At 49.3% G+C, this 26,369-nt stretch overlaps 1 protein-coding gene across 4 annotated transcripts in view; it reads right to left on the reverse strand.

The window, feature by feature from the left end:
• Nucleotides 1-3,792: 3,792 nt before the first annotated feature.
• The window catches only part of KCNN3 (potassium calcium-activated channel subfamily N member 3), a 168,504-nt gene continuing 145,927 nt past the window's right edge, over nt 3,793-26,369 (reverse strand). For 2 of the 4 annotated variants that reach the window (XM_058309768.1, XM_012518217.4), the window contains 4 exons: nt 20,296-20,423; nt 19,564-19,633; nt 11,870-12,115; nt 3,793-11,621 (listed from right to left, as the gene is read on the reverse strand). In XM_058309768.1, the coding sequence (XP_058165751.1) occupies nt 11,589-11,621; nt 11,870-12,115; nt 19,564-19,633; nt 20,296-20,423 (477 nt within the window). In that variant the 3' untranslated portion in view covers nt 3,793-11,588. Of the gene's footprint in view, nt 12,116-19,563; nt 19,634-20,295; nt 20,424-26,369 lie in introns of all 4 variants that reach the window. The other 2 variants (XM_004475034.4, XM_004475033.4) reach the window with 1 other exon arrangement.

Here is a 26,369-nt window from a genome sequence, read left to right on the forward strand (position 1 = left end):
CATCATTTTAATAATCAGATTTAATGTTTCCTAACCAGTGGGGGTTCTTGTAGATTTGCAAGTATTAGCTCCAAGTTCTTCAAACCGAAGGCAGATAACCTTGAAAATGATCAACATCTCTAGAATATAAAAATACATGAGGAATTAATCTAACCAGTCACAATATGCATATCTCTGTGTTCAGTGAGAGGTTGATAAAGTGGTGTCTGTGCGTTTTAGGAAGCAGGGGAGGGCAAGGAGGGGCCTTTTCTTTTTATCGAATGTTTGCAAAACCAGTAATTGACTATTCTATGAGGATGAATCTAGAAAGAGCATGGAGAGGCTCTGGGAGGCCTCAGCTTTCCACACCAGCACCGAAGGCCTTTTTCAGCATGGAATGACAGGGCTCCCGTTCAGTGTCTGCAGCTGGCTCTCTTCGAGATTTAGGGCAAATCGTCTGTCATGGACCTCCATTTTCTATGTGTAAGTCAAGAGATGTGACCTAAAATGGATGGCACAACGAGGTGCTCACCTGCATCCACCTGCTGCGGTAACACCTTGTCTTTCTGACCGACATAGAGATGGGCCTGCTGGATGCTTCCCTCAGATTGCTCTACTTCAGTCTGAACTGCAGGGGGCGTGCTGATCCAGAGACCCCCGAATTCAGCAGCATTGTGGAGGCAGAGAACAGGCCCACCTTGAGTTCTAATGTTCTGGTTTCCAGCTTTCACAGTTACGCATAGTCGGTCAAGAGACCTTTAAAATAGGAGATGAGATTTTATTTAATGGTTACCTTCAGTTAGGAAAAGATAAACGGGTTTAACAGGGCAGGCTAGCCGACTCTGGTGTTAGGTTTTGTGAGATACCTGCTAGCAAGGACAACATGTCATTTAAAAAATTTTTAAACTTTCTTTCAGCCTAATAAAAAACATTGGAATGGCTCTCTCCTGATCCTTGCCCAGAGCTAAGCCCAAAGAAAGACATTAAGCCCAGACAGCCTGAGTGCCAGGGGAAAGCAGGAGGCTGCGGCAGTGTGCGAGAGAAGTACCGGGTGAGTAATGACCCTCGCAGCGCTGTTTGCCAATACTCGGAGAGCGTGAATGCAAATGAGCACAGGTTCTGGGGCCCAGGACCGAAAAGAAATGAGGCCAAGATGAAAAGGAACTGAGCTTTGAGCAAATCGTCCTCTTTATAAAAATCTTACCACCCCCAACCTGGCTCCCCCAGCCCCTGACGTGGACTCGGGGTCCTGGGTTGCTTCTTCCTCCAGCCCTGGGTATTGATCTCTCTGGGGGAGGTGGGTGGTGGTGGGGTGGGAGCACCTGGTGGGCTGGGCGCTGGCGGCCTCAGCGAGCTCTGCGTCGGCAGTGCGCAACTCTGGGCGCCCCTTCGAGGCACCTGGGGGCCTCGGAAGCGTGGATGCCCACATTTCACCCCAGACTCTGTCTTCGGAATCTCCAGGGAGGGGCTGGGGGGCAGCCTTGGATGGTTTTCGAAGCTTCTGAGGCGATTCTACTGTGAAGCAAAGGTTGAGCACTTCGGTTTTGATAAGTGGAAAGGTTGGTAGTGTTTAACTGCCTGCTGCTTTATTTAAACATAGCTGCAAGTTTGCCTTATCACACATCAGCGTGTCTATATATTCTGGTGGATGAACAGCCACTCACCTGCGGCACGGCTCTCACTCCCGCTTGGTGGTTAAAACTGGGTTAGGTATTAAGCCCTTTCATCTGTGTTTGCGTGGATGGTGCCAACCTCCTGAGTCAAGCAGTGCCGTTAAAACGAGGGCAATCCTGGCCTCGCTTAAAGAGGCAAACTTTTCCAGGGGACTCTGTTTCTGATCTAAATTCAGATATCCTTCTTTTTAAAAATTCCTGTTTACCCAACTACAGACATGGCAAAGGAAGAAGATTAAAGGAGATCAGCCGCTTTCATTTTTGGTTTTCAGTTTTCATCAATTCCCTTCTTGCTTTTATTTAACGCCATCATACTGTATCAGCATATGCCATAGCATTTTTTAAATGCCCACACTCTCCAATTTCAGTTCAACAGGGAACGGGGAGAGCCCCAGACTAAGCCCACCTTCCACACTTGGAACAAAGGAAAGGTAGGCTCCCATTCGAACCCCCAAACCAGCCCACCACTCACCCTCTAAATGCCCTAGACCTGGATCTCAAGAATACATGATCAACACACATCCCAGGTCTTACCCGATCCAGTGGAATTCAAGAATCTCACTGGGGAGCGGGTATAGCTCAAGTGGTTGAGCACCTGAAAAAGACAACTTTGACTGGGGAGCAGATGGAGTCCAGTGATGAGTGCCTGCTTCCCATATCCTCCCTCCCAGGACCTCCTAAAAACAAAACAAGCAAACGAAAACACCAACTCTCATTGGGGAGTGGATGGAGCTCATGTCCTGGCTCAATCATCGGTACCAACTTAAAAAAAAATTCTCACTGATGTCCTCTAAGATCCCATTTATCCCCAAAGTGTGTGAAGAAATCCTAAATTACATTTTTAGTTTAACTCGACTTAGATTAATCATTTACTGCTCAGGCTTCTTTTTTTTTTTATGGCCCAGTTTTTCCTTGAGAATAGTGGGGATATTTGTCATCCATCTCACAGGGCGATAACATAATTTACTGACATTTGATGTTCTTAGATGAAAGATATTTATAAGTACAAAGTAAAATTATTTAGTAATCACTTAGTTGGTAAATGTATTCATTCAGAAGATATTTTTGGAAGAGGGCTTTAAGGAAGGAACAGCAAGAGAAATATAGCTAGATATATTTGGAAAGTTTTTTTTTTTTTACTTTTTCAATTAACTTAGAAAAAGTCCTAAATATTAGATACTCTTTCTGAAACACCTAAATTGTGTGCGTGTGTGTTTGTCTAGAGCTACAGAAAAGCTTCTGGGAAGGAAGGGGAGGGTATGGGGTATAGACTTGGGAAATTTAATTTCCATCCCCTGGCTGCCAAGTCTTCCTGCTTAGGATTCCACAAATGTGGCCACAGAGTGGGGACAGCTGGAGAGCCTGGTTGTCTTTCTGATCCTCTTTGATATTTGCAGTGTCCCTTCTGATGGACATTTCGAGCAGGGCATTACCTGCCTGGCCCGGCCCTGGCTATCATGAGGTCGTTGCCACAGAGGCGGGGAGAGAAGAGAAGATTTAGCTGGTTTAAAGAAGGAACAGTGGCTCATTGAGCTCCCATGCAGAGCAGTGGAAACCCGTAGTTTCCCACTGGGCTTTGGGGTCTTCCGAGCAGGGGGGCTTGGTCTGTTACAAGCTGTAACACCACAGAAAGAGAAGACCTTGGGCTGCGGTAGAGAGAGGCGGATTCATGCAGGTGACTGTGTGATTGTAAAAAGGCGGGGCCCACGGCGCCCTGGCGCGGTCACAGGGCTCTGCTGGCAGCCTCCAAAGACACAGGCAGGACTTCCTACTCAAGCTCCCTCTGTGAGCGCCCCTGAGAGAAGGCGGTGTCCTGGGCCCTGCAGTTCAGCCTGCCTTGCCTCAGGAAGCGGCAGGAACCAGCACCTCTAAAACCACGGCGAGCACGTGGAGGCCAGGCACTGCGGGTGCTGATGGGTGCAGACCCAACAAAATCGTTGCTGTTGAGTTACGGCAATCACTGAAATGGATTGTAATGAAAGTCACGAAAGCACCTTAACCACTCTTATTTATGCACTCCCACCAAGGAAAAACAAAGTTACAGAAACAGAAAAAGTTTTCCCAAAGTAAAAATTCGTTTCCTCTTTGGTGACCTGAGAAAGTTTACCACAACGCCATTCAAAACCTTCAGGCACTTGACTTTTTTTTTTTAATATCCTTTTCCTTTTTAATAAAAAGTAAAAAACAAACAAAAAATACATTAATGTCCTGAATAGAACCTCTCTATGTAAAGTTCTCACTAAACAAATGAACATAGGACCAGACAAAAGAAATGGAGCTGCGAATAGCAATATGATATATTATGAAGCATTTATATATGTATGTATATATTCTATATGATGTGCGGGTATATGTGTGTGCACCTATGTATGTATAAATATGTAAATATTTGCCTACATACACATCACACACACACATATATATTTATACTGACCTCTTTAGATTGAAGTCCAAGGCACTTTTTACAATGAACAGATTAAAGCCATTAATTTAGAACAGAACTGTTTCTGGGTACATATCGATTTATGGCCCCAATATCAGAATTCGCATCCTTCCTGCCCACCTTGGAGTGTCTCTGGTTGTGTGATGAATAAGAGAACTGGCTTAAAAAGGAGACTAGGGATGTTTTTAGATGGTTAAACTTCTCTTGCTAATTTCCTCTAGTGGAGGAGAGTTCTTACTGGTGGGATGCTGAGTTCGAGAAAGAAACGCAAGAACGGTCGACGGATGCAGCTGTTTCTGAGTTATGCTGAGCAGGGACCCGTGTGGCTTTTCGGGGACCTGCCTGGGGGAGTCGCCTGATATTCCGATGGCCCTGCCAGCAGAGGCTAAAAAGAAAAGCCTAAAAAGGGGCTTTGAGGGGGCTCAAGATTATGAAGTTAGCACTTTTAAGAGCTGGCTGGAAAAAGGCTGCCTCCTATTGACTTTATTCTGTTTTACGTATCCCATAAGTACATGTGTACATGCTACATAACTGTCAAGTGGAATTTTAAAAAGCATTTGTCTCTAACCCATGATTACACAGGGTCTTTTAAAAATTGGGACAAGTAGAGTACCGATTTGACCACGGATTCCCCCCCCCCACACTTTATCAAATTATTCCATAAATGATGGTTAAGAAAGAAATGGTTTAATTGTCCAGTTATTCATGCGGTGGGTGGCCATCGCAGTGTGGTGAGGCCAGGGCTTCTCAGTATTGGATGTGCCTACTAATCACCTGGGGATCTTGTTAAAATGCTGATTCTGATGCCGTGGGTCCGGCAGGGGCCTGAGAGTCTGCATTTCTAATGCGCTCCCCACGGGTGCTCAAGTTCTGATCCTGCTGATCTGCAGGTGGCATGCAGGGGACGGCATACAGCTGAACGACTGTCAAGAGGTGTGGTTGCACAAGCCAGGAATTTGTGTGGGTTTCCTTGATTCTAGATTAACAACTCCGGGGGGGAAAGGTCAGAACATACTTACTCTTTAAACACATAAAAGTCTTAGTCAATCTGTGAAGTACTAGAAGGAAAAGCCAAAAGGGACAACTCAATTTAGCAGCAGAAAAGCATTAAGAGACAAATCAATTGCCGAAGGACAGTCATCGGTCAATTATAAAATTGAGAATAAACGAATTTCCATTACCCAGTGAGTGAGGAAGCTGCTCAGAACAGGTACCCTGGAGTTCTGATGGCTTTACTGGAGCTCAGCCTAACATGGAACTGGGGAGCAACGCAGGCACTGGGAGAATTTAGCTCACTAAAAAGAAAACTCGTCAACAGGGAAAGTCTCAGTGACACGGGCTGCTGGAAGCCGGGCATTTAGATGTTATTTCTCTTTCATTCGGCCTGGATAATGAATGCCACCGAGGCCCAAGCCTTATCTACACTTCAGCTCGAATAAACGGAGACGACTGCAGTCTTTTCACCCTGGAGAAATCCTGTTGCTTTGCACTACTAGGATATCTGTGTGCATTTTCAGGGTTGGTGGTGGAGGAAGGGACACACAGGCCAAGTCCCATCTACCCTAACGGGACTCGGCGTGTCCTGAGACCAGCTCACATCAAAGTGATGAGCAAATGAGGGTCGTCACTGGGAGTAGGTTCACAGATTCTAGGAAACCTTTGTGCTGCAGCCAAAACATCCCATTTTCATCTAGTAATAGTCCCTTGGCCATTCAAAGGAGGGGACTGAGAAAGCCGACATTTGCGTTTCGGCTTCTATATCAGAGGAAGGGAATGGATTTCATGACTTGCTTAAGTATGGAATTTCCCACGATTTTGTCACAGAGAACAACATCACCATAGAAATTGTTTCCTCCCAGCTAGAGTAAACTAGCAGCAAAGAAAGTCCATCTCTTTGCGGGTACCTGTCCTGCCTTCTCTTATGGTGCCCTTAGGAGCTGTGCTCCGTGTTGTTGATAAACATGGGAAAACCTTCTGCCCTCCCGGATACCAGCAGCTCAGAAAAGCACATCTGCGTGTCAGGGTCTCATTTGGCCCCACGTAAACGGAACTCTAGTCTCACTTTTATTCTTACACAGACACTCATAATGCCTAGAATTTTGAGTTTTTGGCATTTCCAAAGGAAGAACTGGCTGGCCGGGTTTGAATTAGAGATTTATATAATTTAAGTAACAGGCTCTTTGCATTTATATAAAAGGAGCCTGCACTTTTATTAAACTGGCTTTGCACAGCTACTGAAGGAGTAATGGCTTTTAAAATCTCTTCTGAAATGGCTTGATAGAATTTAGGATAGAATTACTCTTCTAAGCTTGGAATAATGTTCTTTTTGTCTCTAATACTCGGGTCTTGGAGAATTAGAACATGGCAGTCATGGAGGCTGTGGTACGAGGAGTGGCATCAGGCAATCACTAAGCACGATGTGTACTCAGAAACAGTCACTGGGAGAGCAGGCTGACGCTGGACCTGCTAAAGACTAGTTTGTTACAAAATGTTAATTGAAAGTTACAATATATTTTATAATATAGCAATATATTTCATAGTTAAAATAAACTTATGCTTTCTCCTATCAATAAAAAATAGCAAGCAGTACAGAGAGGCAAGATGCAAATTCATATCGAAGCTCGTCTGATTCTGAATATAAACACTTCAGTTTCTGAGTTTGCCATGAAAATGTTTCCTCCATGAACATTCTATCACTCTCTTTTGTTGTTCTCTTGTGGCCAGTGCAGAATGGAGAGTCTGGAACCAAAATTGAGTTTTTGCGCCATTAAAAAAATGTTTCTGATGAAGGTGGAGCAGTCCTGGTTGAGATTAAAAAATGGAGACACTATAACACAGCTAGAGAATGTTGTTTCCTTCCTGTCCTTCTTCTGAGAAGCTGGAAGCTGGCTGTTCCAATCAGATTCACATTTGATTCATCAATTGATTTTTTTTTTTGGCTGTAAATATCAGCATCTCTTTGGGATTATTAACTCTAGGTTGATGTTGAATTTTGTGCTTTTTCTCCACCAGCTTGGTTGGTCACGATGTCTCTTTTGTTAGTTTCAACACATGATCCAGGCCGAAGATTACAGCTTCCAGAATGCATTTCTCGCGTGTGTAAACAACTGTCGCAGGGCACTTGGCACCTAGATTTGGAGGTCGTACGTTGAAGATTTGACAATGGTTTTGTTCAGAGTTAACTCCAGTTCATGTTTGGGGGTTTCCAGTAATGGTGTAAGGAAAAAAAAAGATCACAGTTATTTTTCTCTATCTGTATATATCTATATACCATTGCACTGAGCACTTTTTAATAAGCTTCGGTCTATGGCGGTAAAAATCTACCTATTACTTGTCTGGCAGGAGTATAATGGTAATTTCTCCTAATGCACCCTGGCACAGGCTTTCAGGCGGAAGAGCACTCACCTATATTTTATGACCGGAGGCAGACAGTTCCTACTGCTATCCCTGTAATACTCTCCTCTCTTAGTCGGAGCCCTTATCCCGTTCCTGTGATGTTTACTTTGGCGGCAGTAGAGAAGGAAGGGATATTGTCCAGGGCGTCATCCAGCCGACAGACTGCAGGGGGAGAGGAGGGGCTGTTCCTCGCCTAGGGGGAAGCCACCAGATAGCTGTCTAAGGTACTGAAATCGAGCGCCGCGGAGTCAACAGGGACAGCAAAATGACCACTAAGGAATCCTCAGTTTGCTTCTAGCAACGTTCAGGGAAGAATGACCATATAAAACGGCGGACATCTTTTGGGATTTAAAAGGAGTAATTTACAAAAAGTAGCAACCTACTGGTAGTGCAATGACTTCACCATGTCTCCCTTGTGGTAGTAACAACACCGTTTGCTCTGGGCTAGAACACTGATTCTCAGCAGGGGGTGTGCTGTTTGTTGAGTGACACTCTGAAGGAGGGAGCTCCTGGAACTTTGCAGTAACCCCATATTTCTCCCTGCTAATTTCACTACCAATGTCATACATAATAATTACTTTTTGGTAACTACTGAATGCATTCAAATGCAACATCAACGCCTGGACTAGGTAGACCTGAGCGGCTATTGCTGACAGGAGTCATTCCACTTTTTGAATACTTTGCACTTAAGAATATTCACTAGTATCTTCATTTTAAGTACAGACTGAGGTATGAGGTGGTTATTATTAATTGGCCAAAAAAATGGATCCAGAGTCAGAGTTTTATTTATTCTTATTCTGTATGTCTAGCTCTCTTCTCCGTAATGGCTTATTCTCAAGGAAATTACGGAAAAATTAAGGGGAAAGCCCCCAATACATGAACATGCTGTTCCTTCTTAGCCTTTAGCAACAGCAGTACCTTGCGCTTGCAGAGCACTTTAGAATTTCCTTTCACATATATTTCTATGCCTCCTAATTTAGCAGGTGGCTGTTATACCACCTGTCCCCACTGAGGTCACACAGTCGGTGGGGGCCTCAGGGACTTCCTCTTGGTATTCTGGATGGTATCAAGCATTTCTAGAGATGTAATGTCATGGAGTTACATATTATGAGGATGGCCAGCGTGGCTTATAGACACTTTATGACAGTTTATTGATGATGAGCGCACATACGTGGCCTTTGACCACATGGGCAGGTTTTTATTTGGACTTCAATCTAAGGAGGAGTGAGCCCCTAGTCTGGTATGGTTTACCGACTAATGCTAGGTCCTGAAATTCCACTGAGATTAGTGGTCTTAAAGTATCACAGTTCGTCCCCGACTTTACAGTACATGAAGCTATAATATGGCTTAAGCGATGAGGGGGGTGGCTCTGTATTTCAAATTCAAGTGTCTAGATATTTTAGAGAATATTAGGGTGCTTTTACCTGTCACTGAGTTATCAGAAAGCTTCTAGGAGGGGCTCTGCCACTGGGTCAGCCTTTCAGGAGTAGGGCAGAACTTGATCTGTTCAGTATGGGAGTGAGGTTACGACCATTCATTTTCAAGTGGAGCCAATTCTTGAATAGATAATTAAACCTCCTCCACCGCCAGACTTGAAAGTAAGGAACCAGAAGGCGCAGTAATCCACCTGCCCTCTCTTCCCATCTGACTGGGATGCTGATGTGCAGGGGCATTAGCCAAAGGATGGGCTGTAGAAAGAAAAATCTGGGTGACCTACACCCTGGATAAGTCATCGAGGTTTGATTGTACTTGCAGAAGAATGGGTAACTTTCCCACATAAAGCTCAAATGCTAATAAGGAAAAGTAGCCTCCTGTTTACCATTGCAGGATCAGCATGCAGATTAGATGACTTAGGTTTTTGACGAGTGAGTATATATATATCTTTGCCAAGGATAAAAACCACACATTGCTATTGCACTACCAATAGGTCAAGTCATGCTACAAATGCCCATGTGTTTCTAGGATGCCAGTGGCTACTGCTCCTGAAATAACTCTGACCCCTCCCTTGGCTAGTGTCGCTAGCTTGGTCGTCAGGGTTCACTTAAGTGTGCGGCATTCATGATGGGTTACAGGAGGATTACCCACAGACCACGAGGGATCAGGGACAGTCTGTGTATGCTTTGGGGCAGGAGGAATGGCAGTGGACGTTTGCCTGTCATTGGTTTGAAATGACAACTAAATCCCTACCCGCACACACACACGCGCGCACACCTCACGGGGTTACGGAAGAATGGGAAGGGCGAATAGAAGTCAGTGGTTGAGGGCTGTAGGTTAAATGATTAGGACTGGCTAACCAGTCAGTGGTCTCCCCTTTGTGAAATGGACTAATACCACAAAGGAACTGCGTGGTTATTTCATCCGTTTATACATTTGTTATACGTTTTGCTGAACTGCCACTGAAAACAGTAGCACCGTTCTTGAAAAAAAAAAAAAAAAAAAAAAAAGTGGTGGGGGGAGGATCTTTCAGATACACAAAAGTCAAAGGAACAAGGGGAAAAAAGCAACAGCAAGTGTGGCATCTGTGGGATGCAAAACAGCCAAAGCCAAGGCTGGAAGGAGTTATCAAGATCAACAAGGGACTGTCAAAGGAGTAACAACAGCAATTCTACTTTTTTCTGTTCAGTAATTCCCTTGTCCTTAGAAGACCAGGCCCAGAGCCGCAGAGGAAAACTCCCCACAGCCAGACACCAGCTCTGGGATGGTGGCGATGTTTTGTTGCAAAGCTAACCCCCCACACCAATCATAAGCAAATAACACCCTTTTGTTTCACCCTAAACAGATGAAATATTCCACGCAGTATCATTTAATTCCCCGTAGCAGAAGTCGAAGACCTCAGAAGGAGAAGAGTGATGAATGGCACGGTGGGCTGGCTTTCTCCACGCAAATAAACCCAAGCTCGGATTACGGACAATGAAAACTTCTTGCCCCCACATGTGCCTCGGCGTGGTGCCTGTCCCCACCCTGGGTCGTGGTGTTTCTGAAGCCTTCTGGGGTTTGAGATGTACGAGGACGGACTTTGTACCAAGATTAACATGGCCCAGTGGGAACAGGCTCCTGATGGACCCTGTCATCTCGCCTGACCCGCAAGCTTCCCTAAGGGCTCTCTTTATTCTCGTAATATTTCGTTTTGAGGGGACTTCGGTCAGAAGGGACCACACGGGCCATTCACCATCACTTCTCCCAGCACAGCAGCTCTCAGCTGAGGCACTTGACCTCTCTGATCTCCTAACACCTGGGCTGGAAACCTGTGGCTGGATACATGCAGCTTGGCAAATCTCCTAGTCACTAGGGTTTCCCGGCTTGTGCCTGCTTGTGCATATGTGTGGACACGCACACAGGCCCCGACCCCTCCCTCACAAGCATACACCTGGACACGTGGTCCATCACAGCACAGCTCGTTTGGACCTAAGAAGTAAACACTGCAGGAGCTGTCGGGAAACCTGCTTCTCCCTCCAGAATGCCAGCACTCTGGGCTCGCCATTCCTCTCACACCTAGCATGGTCCATCTCCAGGGCAAAGCAACCTGGACTGTGTTGGAAGGGACCTGCAACTTCAGGGGCGCTCAGAACAACCCACTTAATTGAAAGCACCCCACGCAAATTTAGAGAGTGCCTACTGTGTGCAGGGTAAGGTACCAGGTCCCTTCCTATTTGGATTAAGTTCAAACAAGAAAGGACCTGGGCTGAATGTGGCGTGTGTGTGTGTGTGCAAACACACAGGTTTATATGGGTATACATAATGGATGGAAAAATCTGGCTTCTTTATTTTTCTGTCTAGATTGGGCTTTAGGATGTAAAAGATATGGGAGGAAATAATGTCTCTTTTGGCAAGTTGTGGGCAGCCCTCTTGTACTTCTGTCATCCAGAGGCTTCCTTAGACAAACGGAAAGGAGAGAGGGCCCCGGGGAGAGGCCCCCACTCCCCACGCCTGACGCGACCCCCTCCCCCAGTGGGACCCTCTTCTGGGCTTGCTTCGCTGTTGGCTACTTCAGTGCACCTGACACCCCCACCCCCCCACGTGAAGACCTGAGATTGAGCGTGGATTTCTGTTCTCCACCAACTCTGCAGCAAGGGCCCTGCCAGAGGCGTCGCTTCCTGTCATCTCCTCTTCCCGCTCCCAAGTAGAGGCACCTAAACAGAGATTAGATTTCTGGTTTCAAGGCATATCGAACCAAGCACGCTGAATGAACATGAGTTAGTTAATTAGCTCGGTCTCTCTTCTTTACGTTCCCTGGTCTGAATGTTCCTTGATGGCCAAGTGACCAGGAGAGAGTTGATTTGCATCTTAAGACCTATGGGTAACGCTTCTGGGTGGGGGGGAGTTTTATTTAGCAACTGCTTGAACTCGTGTACGGGGTCGGGAAGGAGGTGGAGCTGACCCCGATCGGGCTGTCGGAGAGTGGGGTGTGGGTGGTGCCCACTGCCACGCTGATGCCTCGGGCCTCGATGACGGCGGACAGGAGCTGCTGCTGCTGCTGGCGCAGGGTGTCGGCGATGAGCAGCGGCAGGGAATTGAAGCTGGCCGTGAGGTGCTCCAGCTTGGACTCCAGGCTGCCGATCTGCTTCTCCAGGTCTTCGCTCCGATCATTGAGTTCTGTGATCAGGTCATACATGACGTTCTGCATCTGTGTGGAGAAACAGGCGACAGGTCATCACAGGGGATTCTGCAGTGGGGAAATGGAAATGCGTCTCCAAATTACAGCAGGAGCAGCATCTACACCAGCTCTCTGGTGCCTGAGCTGGCCAAGGAAGGAGAAACAACTTCCTTAGCTTTCCTGGAGACGTAGGCACCACATTTACTTTTTTCTCATTACAAAAGTAATGCGTATTGATTATGAAAAATTACAAATATGCATAAAGGAAAAGCAGCAGCCAGTTTTTTCTTAAATGGAGTCGCTAACTTCTCCTAACAGTCTCACCACTCCCAACCTCTCCACTCACACGGCTGCTGCCATTTAACGGTTAAAGAGAGGGAACGGCGGTGGGGAAGAGGAGGTGATGGGCTTAGAATTGGTAGGCCAGGGTTCAAACACCAAGTCTGCTGTTCACTAGCAACCTACGCTTGTCAGGCCACTCAGAATCTCTGAACCTCGGGTTCCCTACGTGAGGAAAATGAGAATCAATAATGACTACCAATACTTAGGAAGTTATGGCCACCCTGCTTCCCTTTCTGTTTTTAACATAGCAGCCGGAACGTAACATGCAAGTCACATCATGTCACTCCTCTGCTCAAACCCTGCGATGGCCCCCGAACGACTCAGAGCCAGAGTCGGAGGCGGCGTTTGACGGAGGCCGCCCTGCTTCCTCATCCCTGCCCTGCGCGCTTACCCGTAACTCCCCCTTCCGGCACCTCACCCTGCTCCCACTGCCCTGCTGGTTCTGTACCCGTGGCAGCTCCTGGCTCTAGGGTCTGCCCTCTGCCTGGACGCCTGTGGCGAGTGCTGGGGAGAACTGCCTGCCCCCCTCCTGGCTGAGGCACTGGCTGTGCTGTCTGCTGATGGCCCACCGTGAGCCCCTCCTCAAAGAAGACGCATCCCTCGAGGTCCCCGCCCCTCCTCTGCCGGGCAATGGGGAGCTTCAAAGGCCGGTCCCCTTCGCCACAATTTGGGACATCCCTGAAGGGCCAGTCCATCTCCAGAGCTCCCCGTGGGTCAGTGGAGGCTGTCGTTGGCGGTGTCACCGCTCCAGCCCAATCCTGCTTCCTCTTTTCCTGACAGGTGTCGCCCGAGGGCTCTGCCCACTACACTTCCTGCCCTCCACGCCACCTCAGAGTGTGCAGGGAAGCTGACCATTAGCCATGCTCTTCCCCCACACGTCCCATGGCCAAAGCCTTCGCCTCCTTCATGTCTCTCCTCAAGTATCACCTTCTCGATGAAGCCTTCCCTGACTGCTCTATCTGAAACTGCAGCTCGGCCCCCTCTGCCATTCCCAATTGCACGAACTTGTCCGGGCTTTTTCTTTTTTACAGGGCGCTTATCTTCTAACACACCAGATAATTTGCTTATGCTATATTCATCATTTATTGTCATCTCCCATTAGAAGGTAAGCTCCTTGAGGGCAGGGATCTTTGCCTGCTGTGTTCATTGTTGTATCCCAAGGGTCCCAAACGATGGCTGGCACATAGGAGAGGCTCACTTAACACTTGTCAATGGATGGCTGTGGGCAAACACGCTGAGCCAGGGGATCTGTCTGCTCACGACTGGCACTAAAAGATGTTGGATCAGGGGTTCTTGACCAGGGGTCCAGGGACCCAAAGATTTCAGGGGGTCTGTGAGCTTGAATTGAAGAAAAGTCAACTTATTATCTTTATTCTCTGACTTCTAACTGAAATCTAGCATTTCCTTCACTTATGAATGTATGCAGGAAATAAATTACAGTAGTACTCATTTCATCTGACTGGCAAAAAGGTCCATGGAACAAAGAAGGTTAAGACACCCTGTAGTAGACCAAATGAATGAGTAAAGTACTGGCACAGGACAAAAGCCACTTTCTCGCCCATCCTTTGGCCAAGGCAGAAGTTTTGACTGATGGGGAAAAACTTTTTGTGCCCCCAAATATTTCTACATATCTAAAAGATTTCTCAGTGCTTGCCCCAAGACCATTCTGAGTGACTGAAGAAAAGAGGAGAATACTTCTGAGGGGGCCTCGCACAGGGCCTGCTTCTGGGGAGTAAATGTTCACTAAGGTTTTGTGAATGGTACTGACGGAGGTGATGGGCACATGGGAGTGAAAATGGGGTGCCCACAGGAAACTTAGAATGAAGCATAAGAATAAAATATTCACTGGACTCACCCAGGATAACTAACAAGGAGGTGATGATGGACAACCATCACACCAGGGAACAGAGAGAGTCCACTACAGCAAGCAAGGGGGTCCCAGTCATTGGCTGTAGGGACTGAGGCCCCCTCTCAAGTAGAGGTGGAGAGGGTATCACCATCCCAGAGTCCTCAGGACTGGGGGATGAACTATGGACTAGGGTCCATAGTATTCTAGTATCGTATTCTACTCTAAACTTATTGTGATTCTAGCAATGGAAGAACTTATATCACTGATGTGGAAGCAGTGGCCACTAGAGGTTCTCAGGTCAGGGAGAGGGAAAACAGGTGTAACACAGGGGCATTTTCGGGACTTAGGAATTGTCCTGAATGACATTGCAATGACAGATACAGGCCATTATATATCTTGCTGTAACCTACAGAACCGTGTGGGAGAGAGTGTAAACTATAATCCGTGCTCAGTGGCAGTGCTCCAAACGTGCTCATCAATTGCAGTGACTACCACAGTAATGCAAGATGTTAATACGGGTAAATGTGGGGGGTGTGGGGAGCAGGGGATATGGGAATCCCCTATATTTTTAATGTAACATTTATGTCATCTAAATACCTTTTTAAAAAATAGAAAATAAAGAAATAAAAAGAATGGAAAATGCCATACCAGCAGGTGAGAGCAGAGCGAAATAAAGGGATCTCATGCTCAAGTCTGCTCTTCCTGCCAGGGCCCCTGGTCTCCAGGAATGGACTGCCTTTCACTCAGTAGTCCAGGCTGGAGACACCTCTTCGCCCTCATCCCTCGCATCCCACCCAGCACCAAGTCCTGCCAAGATAGTGGTTAAAATGAGAAATGGTGTGTTGTTCATATGTGGTCACAATGAAAAAAAAAAAAGTCCGGCCAACACTACCTCTAAATGGTCCTCCAGTCAGTTCATGGAATGACACCTGAAGGGCTTTAGTTCCACCTGCTGCCACCACCTGGGCTGCTGCAGCAACCTCCCAGAGTTCCTGCTGCTCCTTGCAAAGCACAGAGCTGGACAAGCCGCTCTACTGTTAAGACCTTTCCTTGGCTGCCCGCTGCCCTCAGGATAAAGGGGGGCAAAGTCCTCTACTCTGTCTCTGCCCGGCTCTCCCCACCCTCCTCCATCCTTCGCACCCTACTCCAGCTCCCTGGACCACTGCTGCCCTCTCGGCCTCGGGCCCCTAGCCCAGCTGTCCCCTCTGCTGAGAGCACACGCCCCCCGCTCTTCCCCTGGTTTGTTCCTAGTCAGCCTGGGGGTCTCCCAAGGCCCCTGGGCAGGCCCCCTGCTTGCTCTCCCAGCCCCGCTCAGCTCTCCTGCGGCTCTGACTGCGCTGTGTACAGCAGTAGGTGCTTAGTACCCATTTGTTGAATTAACAGACTGAAGAAAGATAAAGGGAATCAGAAAAGGAGAGAGGAAAGAGAGCAGAGGAAAAGGGAGAGGTGCCGAAGCACACACTGGTATTGCTCACGCCAGTGCCCGCTGGGGAAGGTGCCTCGGCTGATGGACTCAGAGCAGTCCCCGGCCCCCCCAGCAGGCCACGGTGACAGATGCCGCGATGCACTTGCGTCGTACCCATCTGACCCGTGGCCCTGACTCCGCTCTTATCAGGAGACTTTCTGGTTTTAATCTGCCTTCCCAGGTTGGTCTGCAGAGAATCTTAGTCTGTGTGACAGCCCTATTCCTCCCGGCAAATGAACAAAGGACACCCCGGCTCTGAACATCCGTCTTGGGAGCAAGACTTTTGTGCGTCTTCAGGCTCCCGGGGCGTGAGCGAGGCGGCTTCTGCAGCTGCGGTGAGGGACGGGGGTGTCACTCTGCATCCCCCTCCTGAGGGACTGTGATTCTTTGGGCTGCCTGTGATCTGCTGGGGCCCCAATCCTATTTCACCTTAAATTTCAAGTCACTCCAGGAAAGTGCAGAAACCATCCAGGTCCCCAGGGGCCAGCAGAGCAGGAAATAAAGCCAGAGAAAAAAGAGGCGTAAAAGAAGGTGGCAAAACTAAGACAAAATGGGAGAAGGAGAGGGGATGGGGGAAAGGGAGTTGACAAGGTAGTGAAATTTCCCCACCTAACTCCATGCCCAACAGGGGAAGTAACTGGGGCAGCAAAAGAGGTGGGACGAAGGCAGCTCGCCTCCTGTGAGCTCTGCCTGCAGAACTGGGCACCGTGTCATCGAGATGTCCTGGGAGGAGAGGGTGACTTTAGAAGTGAAAGTGCTTTCTTCATTAATTAACATTCTCAGAACCGCCTCAAGACACACACACCCCCCCCCAGGGGACAAAACCACAGATTTATTTGACAGGAGGGGCTTCCCGAGAAGCTCTGGGCTCCGAGGCAGGCACCTGGGCTTCCGTCCAGCTCTGCCACTCGCCAGCGGTCTTGCCTTGCAACGTCACTCTGTTCCTGTGGCTCTCGGTTTCCTCATCTATCATCATAATCGGAACCATGTGCAAAGCCCTTTAGAGTTCACCAAGCGTTTTGGGCCTCAGATGGTAGGAATGATTTTTACATTTCAGGGGAAGAGGTTGAAGCTATCAAATAAAGAGTCCAAGTTCTCCCTGCTCCGTCCCCCTGGACGATAGAAAAGTATATTTGGAGGCCGCAGGCCCTATTCCTAATCTAGAGGGGACCGGGGGGCAGGGGTGGGAGTTGGGAGGATGAAGCACGGAGAAGGAAGAGGGAGGGAGCCGGGCGCCGTCGCCGTCCCTTCCCGCTCTGGATGACCGTGGGCCAGGGCGGCTGCGCCAGTGGGCACCGTGCCCACCTGCCGCCAGGACCCTGGTGCTCTCCCGGGAGGAAAGGACAAGGCCAGGAGCGAGGTCAGTCCACCCCTCTCCAGGTCTCCCTGTGCCACCCCCAGGGCCCTCCAGAAATCTTCCCTTAACCCTTTCCTGCACACTCCCAAGCTCATTCACGTGTGCGTGAATTCCCTGGGGTTTCTGCTCGTCCTTTTGGCTCCACGTGGGCCCGTCTCTGTGAGCGGCAGCGGCCGGACTGCCCAAACGCAGCCTTGAGAGTCCAGCTCGCCTGACCTTCCCGCTGGCCTGTGGCCCCCTCAGGGTGTCCCGGCAGGTGAGAGGTGAGGCAGGAAAGAGTGCTAGCTGTAGAAGAAACGTCTTGGGGGGTCTTCCGGGCTCTTGGGCACTCTTGGGGCTCAGAGAAGTATTCCTCACTGATGGAGTGGGCCCGCCCACACCAGCTTGTGCCCTACGGGACCCTCTTCCTGGCCACAGCTGACTGGGCCAAGGGTGGACACATGACCTACACTGGTCAATCACGTCACCTCTCCTGACAATTTAGAATTAAGTCCAATAGGAAGGACGTGGATTTGGCCCAATGGACAGGGCGTCCACCTACCACATGGGAGGTCCAGGGTTCAAACCCAGGGCCTCCCGACCCGGGTGGAGAGCTGGCCCATGCGCAGTGCTGATGTGTGCAAGGAGTGCCGTACCACGCAGGGGTGTCCCCCATGTGCAAGGAGTGTGCCCCTCAAGGAGAGCCGCCCAGCATGAGAAAAGCACAGCCTGCCCAGGAGTACTGCTGCACACATGGAGAGCTGATGCAGCAAGATGATGCAACAAGAAGAGACACAGATCCCCGGTGCCGCGAACAAGAATACAAGCGGACATGTAAGAACGCACAGCGAATGGACACACAGAGAGACAATGGGGAGAAGGGGAGAGAAATAAATAAAAAATAAATCTAAAAAAAAAAAAAGAACAAGAGGAGGCCGACTGGTCCTTTCCGTGGCTAGAATGATAATATGTACTAACATGTACTCTCAGCCTTGGGGCCTGCCATGGTCTGCCATGGAGGCAGGAGGCACAGAAAGCTGTAAGGGAAGTGGGGGGGAGAGAGCGAGAGAGAGGGAGAAAGAATTGAAGCAGGCACTTAACAGAGGGAGAGAGAAGATGGCGAGAGGCTACTTCCTGGGTGGTGAGGGTTTCCCCGTTCTGGCCAGTTCTTTCCCAAAGCCTGAGCTTCCTCCTGGAATGAGACGCCTAGTATCCTTATAAGAAATGCCTCCCTTCCAAAGCCTGGTGGGAGTGTGATATTGGAACCCAAGGGTATTAGCCCACACGCCCCACGGCGCGGGGCATTCTCGCCGCACTCTGGGCACATTTCATTCCCACCCTGCCCCCCTGCCGGCGGGCCCGGGAGCCCCACACTCTACCTAAGCACCCCTCTTCGAAAGGCACACAGGCCTGTGGGCTTCTACCCCACTGTGCCAAGCCACTTGTCCCCTGATTAAAGCCCTCACCGGCTTCCAAGGCCCTTTCTCTGCCTTGCTCCCTTTATTGAACGAGGCACGTGCACGTGGTCCAACAACCAGCAATTTCTCTGATTGCACCCTCTTTTCAAAGGGGACTTAATTTGCCTGAGGGAGTTTCTCTGGCTCACCCAGGGAACATGTTCCTTTATGATAATTGACATCTGCTGGAATGTTCTGCCAGCCTGGCCTTGGGCTGTACTCTTGATATACAGTTTCTATCAAACAGCAATGAGGAGAGGGGGCCGAGGAGGAGGAGGCCCCTTTCTTCAATGGCGCCCACACTCAGCTCTGCCGGCAGTGCAGCCTTCGTGCCTTCCCTTTAGTGATTTGCAAGAGGAGCACATTTCTTTGCGGTATTTACAGCAGTTCAGTGCCAGAAATACAGACTGACAGTGTCATATCAAGCCTGAGGGCTCTCAGAGGAGCCTCTCATTTTGGGGGGGTCATTTTCATGTTCATCAGGGACTGCTTCTTGAGAAGTCAAAGAAATGCACCCCACCCCCATGTGGGGCCAGAAAAGTGGGTTGTAAGAATTGGAGGAGGCAGGAAAAGAAACTTCCAATTTTAACAGCAAACGGGAATGATCTTAAGTGCAGCCTCGGCCATGGTCATCCCTGTCATCACAGCCCCTGTCCTTGCTTCTGTGCCGCACCCCTATGTGACAGCAAGCTCATCTTTAGGAGCCCCTCAACGCCAGCTAAAACAACAACACACCAAAAAAGATTTAGTAGGTCGGCTAATTAATCCCAAGCAAAGACGAATCCGAGCTATTTAACTTCAGAGATAAAGGCTAAATTTTAAAGAGGCAACAAGATAAGCTGGTAGACTACAAACGTCAAGAGCTCGAACCTAGATTATTCTTTTTTTAACCAAGGAGAAAGTGTCCTTCGCTTTCCTGGCCCTGTACTGTACAGCCTGGATACAGGCACGTCTTCACGGCTGCAGCTGAGAAGTCTAAAGGCCAGGACCAGGGAACTCTTCCTGGCGTCTTCAGAGTCTGCCACTCACCTTAGAAAGGTCCACCAGGGTGTTGGCTTGGTCACTCAGCTTCCTTTGCTCCATCTTGACGCTCCTCAGCCTGTGGGAAAGAGCCAGAACCCTCATGCCCTTCGAGTGCACGGGAAGCTCCAACCCCACTAGCTGTCCCGGCATCTGTGTCCTTGAATCTGATTTGGAACCCAGCAGGAGGATCTTGAACATGGGGGACAAACTGATCAGCATCAAGGGCTTCCTCAAATTCGGGTCCCTCGATCCCAATCTCCTCACTCCTCTGAACCCATCTCCCTCGTCCCTGCCTTTGCCGAAGCTGTGCCTTCCCCCTCGAACGCCCTCCTCACCACTTTCCAGGGTTTCCCAAAACCTCCCCGTCGGAACAAATGTGGTCATCCTCTGCTTTTTCACTGTACTTTTTAAATACCTCTACTCCAGAAAGCACTCATCAGTTGTTCTGCTTTGGGTTGTACTGTGTGTGATGTGATACCTGTGTATGTGAGGATGGTGAGAGCCCTTAGAGGGTCTTACTTGAGTTGTTGTGTCTGACGCCGTGCACGGCCCTCTGCCCAATGCCTGGCACAGGGCAGTGCCCCAAAGGGAATAGGACACCCAGACTGACTGACCTGGGTCTGGCCCTGAGATGCCCCATGGAGCAGAATGGGGGTACATGAGGCGATACTGATAGGGCTGGGGGTCCTGCCGCCCCCCGTTTGGTCATGCGATGGCTCAGCCGCCTGGCAGACTCACTGGTGGATAGCTTGGAGGAACTTCCTCTGGTGTTTCCTGACTTTGGCGTGGTCAATCTTCTTTAGCAGCTTTGTGTGTTTATAGATGAGCCACGTTTCCCGAAGAACATTGGCTGCGGCATTCTTGATCTAAGGGAAAATAAATAAAGCAGGCGCTACCTGGTTAATTTCCCGAGGTTCGCATGACATATCTTTCCTCTTGTGTGCTAATATACTCTATCTTCCATGGAAACGATTCTGCACTGATCTATTTGCTTAATCAAAATCATGAACTCTGAGAAAAGATGATTAAAGCTCATCTTTTACTAATCCCGTATGGGACCCTGTAATCTGGAACTCGAGGCAGAGGGGTGTTTCTTGTCACTGGCTTAGTTATTTCAGTACTTCCTTGCCACTGCTGTTGCTGATGCTATATTTAGACAGGCTCCATTACCAAGACCTTGAGGCCCAGGGTACACTTGGAATAAATAAACACACACTACTGCTGCTCCGGGTGTGGAATCCCACACTCTACCTGCGATTTCCATTTTGTGCAGGTGGTAAATTTCTTGGATTCGGAGAGTAAATAGATTTCCTGTCAGCTGGAGGGTTAAAAAGGTCTCTTGGAGGAGACGTCTTTCCCACCAAATGGAACTCTAGGTGTAAGTCCACCGTTCCCTCTCCCAAGGGGCCAAAACAGTCCCGCTGCAGTTTTACATGTAAGAGCAATTGGAATAAAACTGAGATAATTTCAAAGCAATGTCTGAAAATCAGTGAAGATATTTAGGTGTGAAACCAGAGCTGCCTCTCCCCCAAGGCTGGCTCCTTCGCCGAGCACCGCAATCACACATTTCAACATATGACGCTGTCATCCGTTGACATGGAAACCGCTGATATCACCCAGCTCATGACTGAGCTGAGACATATCAATGGCATCCAGATGGCAGGGGACAAAGTTTTAATCCAAACACAGACATCTTCAGCAATTAGTAACAAGAGCAAGAGGAACACATTCCTTATTAAGCACAAGCTAAACAGATTTTTGATTAACTGTTCCCATCTCTGTCAGCCATGCAAACTGGCCCAGGGCCACAGGCCCAGGGCCTGGAAGTAAGTTGGCCGGCCCAGGAGAAATCAGGTTACTAGCCAGAAAGGATTTTAACAAAACTGGAAAGTACAGACCTGCTTCTTCAGACTGACATCAACAGATGGGACGTTGTTAAAATACTGAGACGTGTGGGAAGGCCTAGGAAACATTGTTTTGCAGGCTGATAACTTTTGCCTGTGTATGTTTTAAAAATTTATTACCAAGGCTGGATTATATTTTTCATTGGCGCTGAAGTGATGTTTTTAAAAGAACAGCTAAGTCTTCTCAGAAATGTCTAAGTGACATAAATATTGCTTTTTTGTTCAGTGAAAATCCACCGTGAATATGGTTTTAAGTGACTTAATTGCCCACCTCTGGTGCTTTCTCGCCTGAAAGGAAGCAGGTGGCGGTGGGTGGAAGCTGGAAGTGGTGGGTGTCCAGGCGAGGAGGGGAGGCCGAGGAGGCGGAGGCCCCCGGGCCTCTGTTCTGGGGCTGGAGTGAACAGTGGCGCCTGGCACCGGGCACACGGCTGCCGTCCCCGGGTAGGGAGACAGGGCAATGTGACTCGTGATTTCTTGTTTCCCCAGGTACTGAGCCTCCAAGAAAAGTCTCTGAGGAAAATGGGAGGGAAGAACCCAGCCCCGGCATTCGGGAGGAGCCCGGGCGACATGAGTGCCCTCTCTGGAATACCAACAGAGCCCCGGAATGCCAAAGCCTTTGACAGTCGCCTCCGTGCTGGAGCGGGACAAACACGGGGGGCCGCCAAGCCTGCCGTTGGGGTCTTGTTCCGCCACTTGTTAAGCGGCTTGGGAATGAATCTTAATTACGTTCCAGGTAGAGAAAACAAACCCTGACCTGAAGGGCTGTCGTGAGGCCCGAACGAGGAACGAGGGCGGTGACGGTGGCGCAGAGGACAGCAGCCGGACTGACTGGGAGCCAGCCCGGGTCTGAGTGTGTCACGTGGAGAAATTTGGGCAATCCTCACGACAGCCCTAACAGGCAGGCAGTGAGAGTGTCCCCATTTTACAGTGAAGAAACCGAGAGGCACAGAGCACAACCATAAAGCTAGAAATGCTGGTAAACTGAGTCCCTGTGTTTGTAAATACCATTCAGAGATTAGTTATCATCTAGTCCACGCCCCCCACCTCAAATATGAGGAAACAGCTTCAGAGATAGGACGGCAGTGCCGGAAGCGTGCAGCTAGCTAAGAGCGAAGGTCCAAGGAGAACATAAGGTTTTTATGTGGTCTGAAGGAAAGCCCTGACTAGATTTCATCTCACAAACAAAGCTTCTTCCTGTTTTCCTGGATGAAGGAATTGGAAAGGACAGTAGGATTTATTTTTTATTCATCAGAGCCCTCATTTAGCAAGGTGACAGAACAGGGTGTCCATGTCCGACATGTAACTTCAGCCCCTATGTAAGGTACGGGCGTCACCGGACAGCCTGGGTAGCTGAGGCAGGCGGTCCCATCGTCCTCAGGGGTTTGAAGGGCAGGTGCCCATGCATTTGGGAAAGTGACGTTAAACACAAGCCCAAAATTAAGGGCCAACCATCAACCTGGCACAAAGCTGAGTCGATGAATGTCTGTGAGAGAAAAAGCAATAGGCTTTTAATGGCACTGTGCTCTCCCAGGTGGACAGTAAATGCTACTGTGACCAGAGTCTCTCTCCAGTTCTCCTGGCTGAAGGCTTTGAGCGTCTTTGGGGTGGAGGACGGATGAGGCCATGTGCCCCTCCTGGAATTCACTGGGCTCCTGAGCAGCATCTCCCGGTGCTCTCCTGGAGGGCAGGGGCGCCGGGCCAAGACACTCCCGGAGCGGAGGGGGTGGGCTGGGTCAGGGGATGGCAGTAGCACCCTGGGAAGGGCTGGGGAAGGCTAAGCAAAACTGCCATGATTGCATGGGTTAGGAGAGGACCACGCTTGCACAGAAGGCTGGCTCTCCCATCTCCAAAGCCCGTAAGCACACAGGCTCACTGTTTTCTGTGGGTCCATAAATTCTCTAACAAAAACAACAGCAATTAAACTTTCACTCTGATGGAGCCAGAGGGTGGGTTCAGTGACCTCCATCCTTTAGGAAGAGCTCTTAGATGAATGGGACCCTGCAAGAAAGTCATCCAACTCAGATCTTGCAAATCATGACAACAGCTGCCATTTCCTGAGCACTTACTATGTGCCGGGCTCTGTGCTAAACACTTTCTGTCTGCCTTGTATCATTAACCCTCAGACAAAACTCACAAATATATGGTAATGGCTATCTCTACCTTGGACGGATTATTAAACCTCTCTGAGACTCGATTTCCTTATTCATTCATTCAAAAAAACATTAAATGGGTGCCTACGATGGGCTAGACACAGTTCTAGGAATTGGGACTATTGTGGAAGAAATAATAAGTTCCTGCCCTCATGGGATTTATAATCCTGTGGAGGAGACAGGCGACCTGCAGTTTGTAATCTAGTATCAGGCAATGAGTGCTGCCAAGAAAAACGAAGCTGTGTAGGGAGCTAGAGAGCGAGCACTATTTATCTGTGAAATGGGGATTGTCGTGATGATTAATTGAGAATGCACTTAAAAACCTTTAGCATAGAGCCTGGTTGTGATATGCCTCAATAAATAGCTTTATTAATAATGCCCCCCCCAGTGAATGTCAGTTTTTTCCCCTCCTCTTCCCTTCCCCCCTGCCAAACAAAAGAAAACATAAAACAGAACACGTCTGTTCCTGTGCACTCTTAGCTGCAGCAGCGCATTTCAATGGCCTGCTCTGGCCACCTCTGCAATGATAACCTGCCCCTCCACATCACAGGGTGGCTGCCGGTTGCAGAGGGAGCACCTGGATCTGGGGTGCAAGGTGGATGAGAACGCCCCGTGAGCCCTGGGAGAGCGATTCCAGGAGCCTGCGGGTAGAAGCCCCAGAAGAGAACCCTGCCCCGGGATGGACGGGGTGTTCTGCCCGGAGTCAGGGCAAGGAGGAAGGCAGAGCAGGCCTGCGGGTGGGTGTGGCTTAAGTAGCTCAAGGAATGAGGCCCATTGAGCTGAGAGGAGCTGAGGGGTGGTCGAGATCAGGATCCGAGGACCCGCAGGCCAGCTCAGGCTTCGACGCTTGACCCAAGGCATCTGCTCAGGATGGGGAAAAGGGGGGCCCTATCCTTTCTGCCCCGCTCTTCCCTCAAGCTCACGGCCACAGACCTCCCTGCTGCCTTCCGGGGGCTGCCATCTCTTTCATCCCTCTTCTTACATGCCATTTCCTTCCTTCCCCCATTCTAGTCCACGCTCCTATTTTAGGCTTCTCTGCCTGCCTCACCCGGAGGCCGTCCCTGAGTGCTTAGAACTGGGGGCTCCACCTGGGGCTGGCTGGAAATTGGGGCAGGGAGAGAGGAGGAGATGTATTTCTGTGGTTCAAAGTTGGCCCCTGAAGCTCTTTCCCCCGCAGCATCATGGTAATGAATGGCAGCGGATTCCGTTGTCCCATTACTGTGATGCCAGCTGAACTGGCTTCTTCCTCCAGCAGGCCTGGGATCCTAGCCACCATTCTGAGTTCCAAGGAACTGACTTCCCTGAAAAACCCATTGGGTCCTGGCAGGAGAGTTGCCCCCTTGGCCTGAGCACAAGAGCTGTAGCTGGCACGGCCATGGGCCCACCTTCCCCTGCCTGGGCCTGGGTTTTCTTATCGGGGTTGCACTGGCTCATTCTTAAGGCTCCTTCCAGCTCCAAAGCTGTTTTTCTATGACCGTTGTTCAAGAAAAACTGCACCAGGGAAACGGACTTTGGCCCAGTGGTTAGGGCATCCGTCTACCACATGGGAGGTCCGCGGTTCAAACCCCGGGCCTCCTTGACCCGTGTGGAGCTGGCCCATGCGCAGTGCTGATGTGCGCAAGGAGTGCCGTGCTACACAGGGGTGTCCCCAGCGTAGGGGAGCCCCACGCGCAAGGAGTGCACCCATAAGGAGAGCCGCCCAGCGCGAAGGAGGGAGCAGCCTGCCGAGGAATGGCGCCGCCCACACTTCCTGTGCCGCTGACGACAACAGAAGCGGACAAAGAAACAAGACGCAGGAAACTAAGACACAGAAAACAGACAACCGGGGGAGGGGAGGGGAATTAAAAAAATAAAAATAAATCTTTAAAAAAAAAAAAAAAAAAAAAAAACTGCACCAGACCTATCTGGGACAGAACATTTGTGGGTGATATAATACACAATTTCCCTCTGGGGAGAACTAGCATTCCTGATAATGCTCAATTGACTAGCTGATAAATTTGAAAGAGATTAAGACTTGTTCTGGGAGTCCACTGGCCTATCCAACCAGTTGTCGGTCAGGAGTTTACTTTCTTTTAGCCAGACATTCTGTATCCAGTATGACAATGACTACCATTGTCTTTTCCTATAAAACATTCCGACCAAGAGTGAATCTTTAAATTAGTCTAGGGGGCTATTTTTTTCTCCCAGGAAGACTGTGATAAACTTTTGACATATGCTTATAATTAAAGAAAAGCTTTCTTCAGCATTGCTAGTGGGTACTGGGGACTCCTTAAGGTTTTTGAGCAACATGGCAATATGTTTGGAGCTAAGCTTTGGAACCTAAAGAGGTCCACAGGGAAGCAAAGTGTGGGGTGACTGGGGTAAGGGGGGCCCAAGTGAGGAGAGAAGGGAGCAAGCTGTTGTGACGGTGCAAGACTGAGAGCCGGCGGCTTTTGGCACGGGGGCAGAGGGCCTGGGGAGGCCAGGGGTGTGAACAGCCACATCAAGGTTGGATCAGGCTCAGAAACTGCTCAGACTCCTATGAGGTCAAGGGCAGAGGGGACTCAGAGACAGTCCTGGAGCCTGGAAGAATAGCGACGTCATTTGCAGACCAGGGAAGGAAGAAGGAACTGGTTTAGGGAAGATGTGGGTTGGGATTTGTTGGGTCTGACTCGTTGACTTGACAGGGAAAGGTGCTTGGATGAAGCTCTCTGGGGCAAGAAGCTGTTGTGACAAGAAGGAGACAGTCTTTGCCAGTCGCACACACTGGCGTGCTGTC

Source organism: Dasypus novemcinctus, chromosome 13, assembly GCF_030445035.2.
Source record: "Dasypus novemcinctus isolate mDasNov1 chromosome 13, mDasNov1.1.hap2, whole genome shotgun sequence".
NCBI classification, from domain to species: Eukaryota; Metazoa; Chordata; class Mammalia; order Cingulata; family Dasypodidae; genus Dasypus; species Dasypus novemcinctus.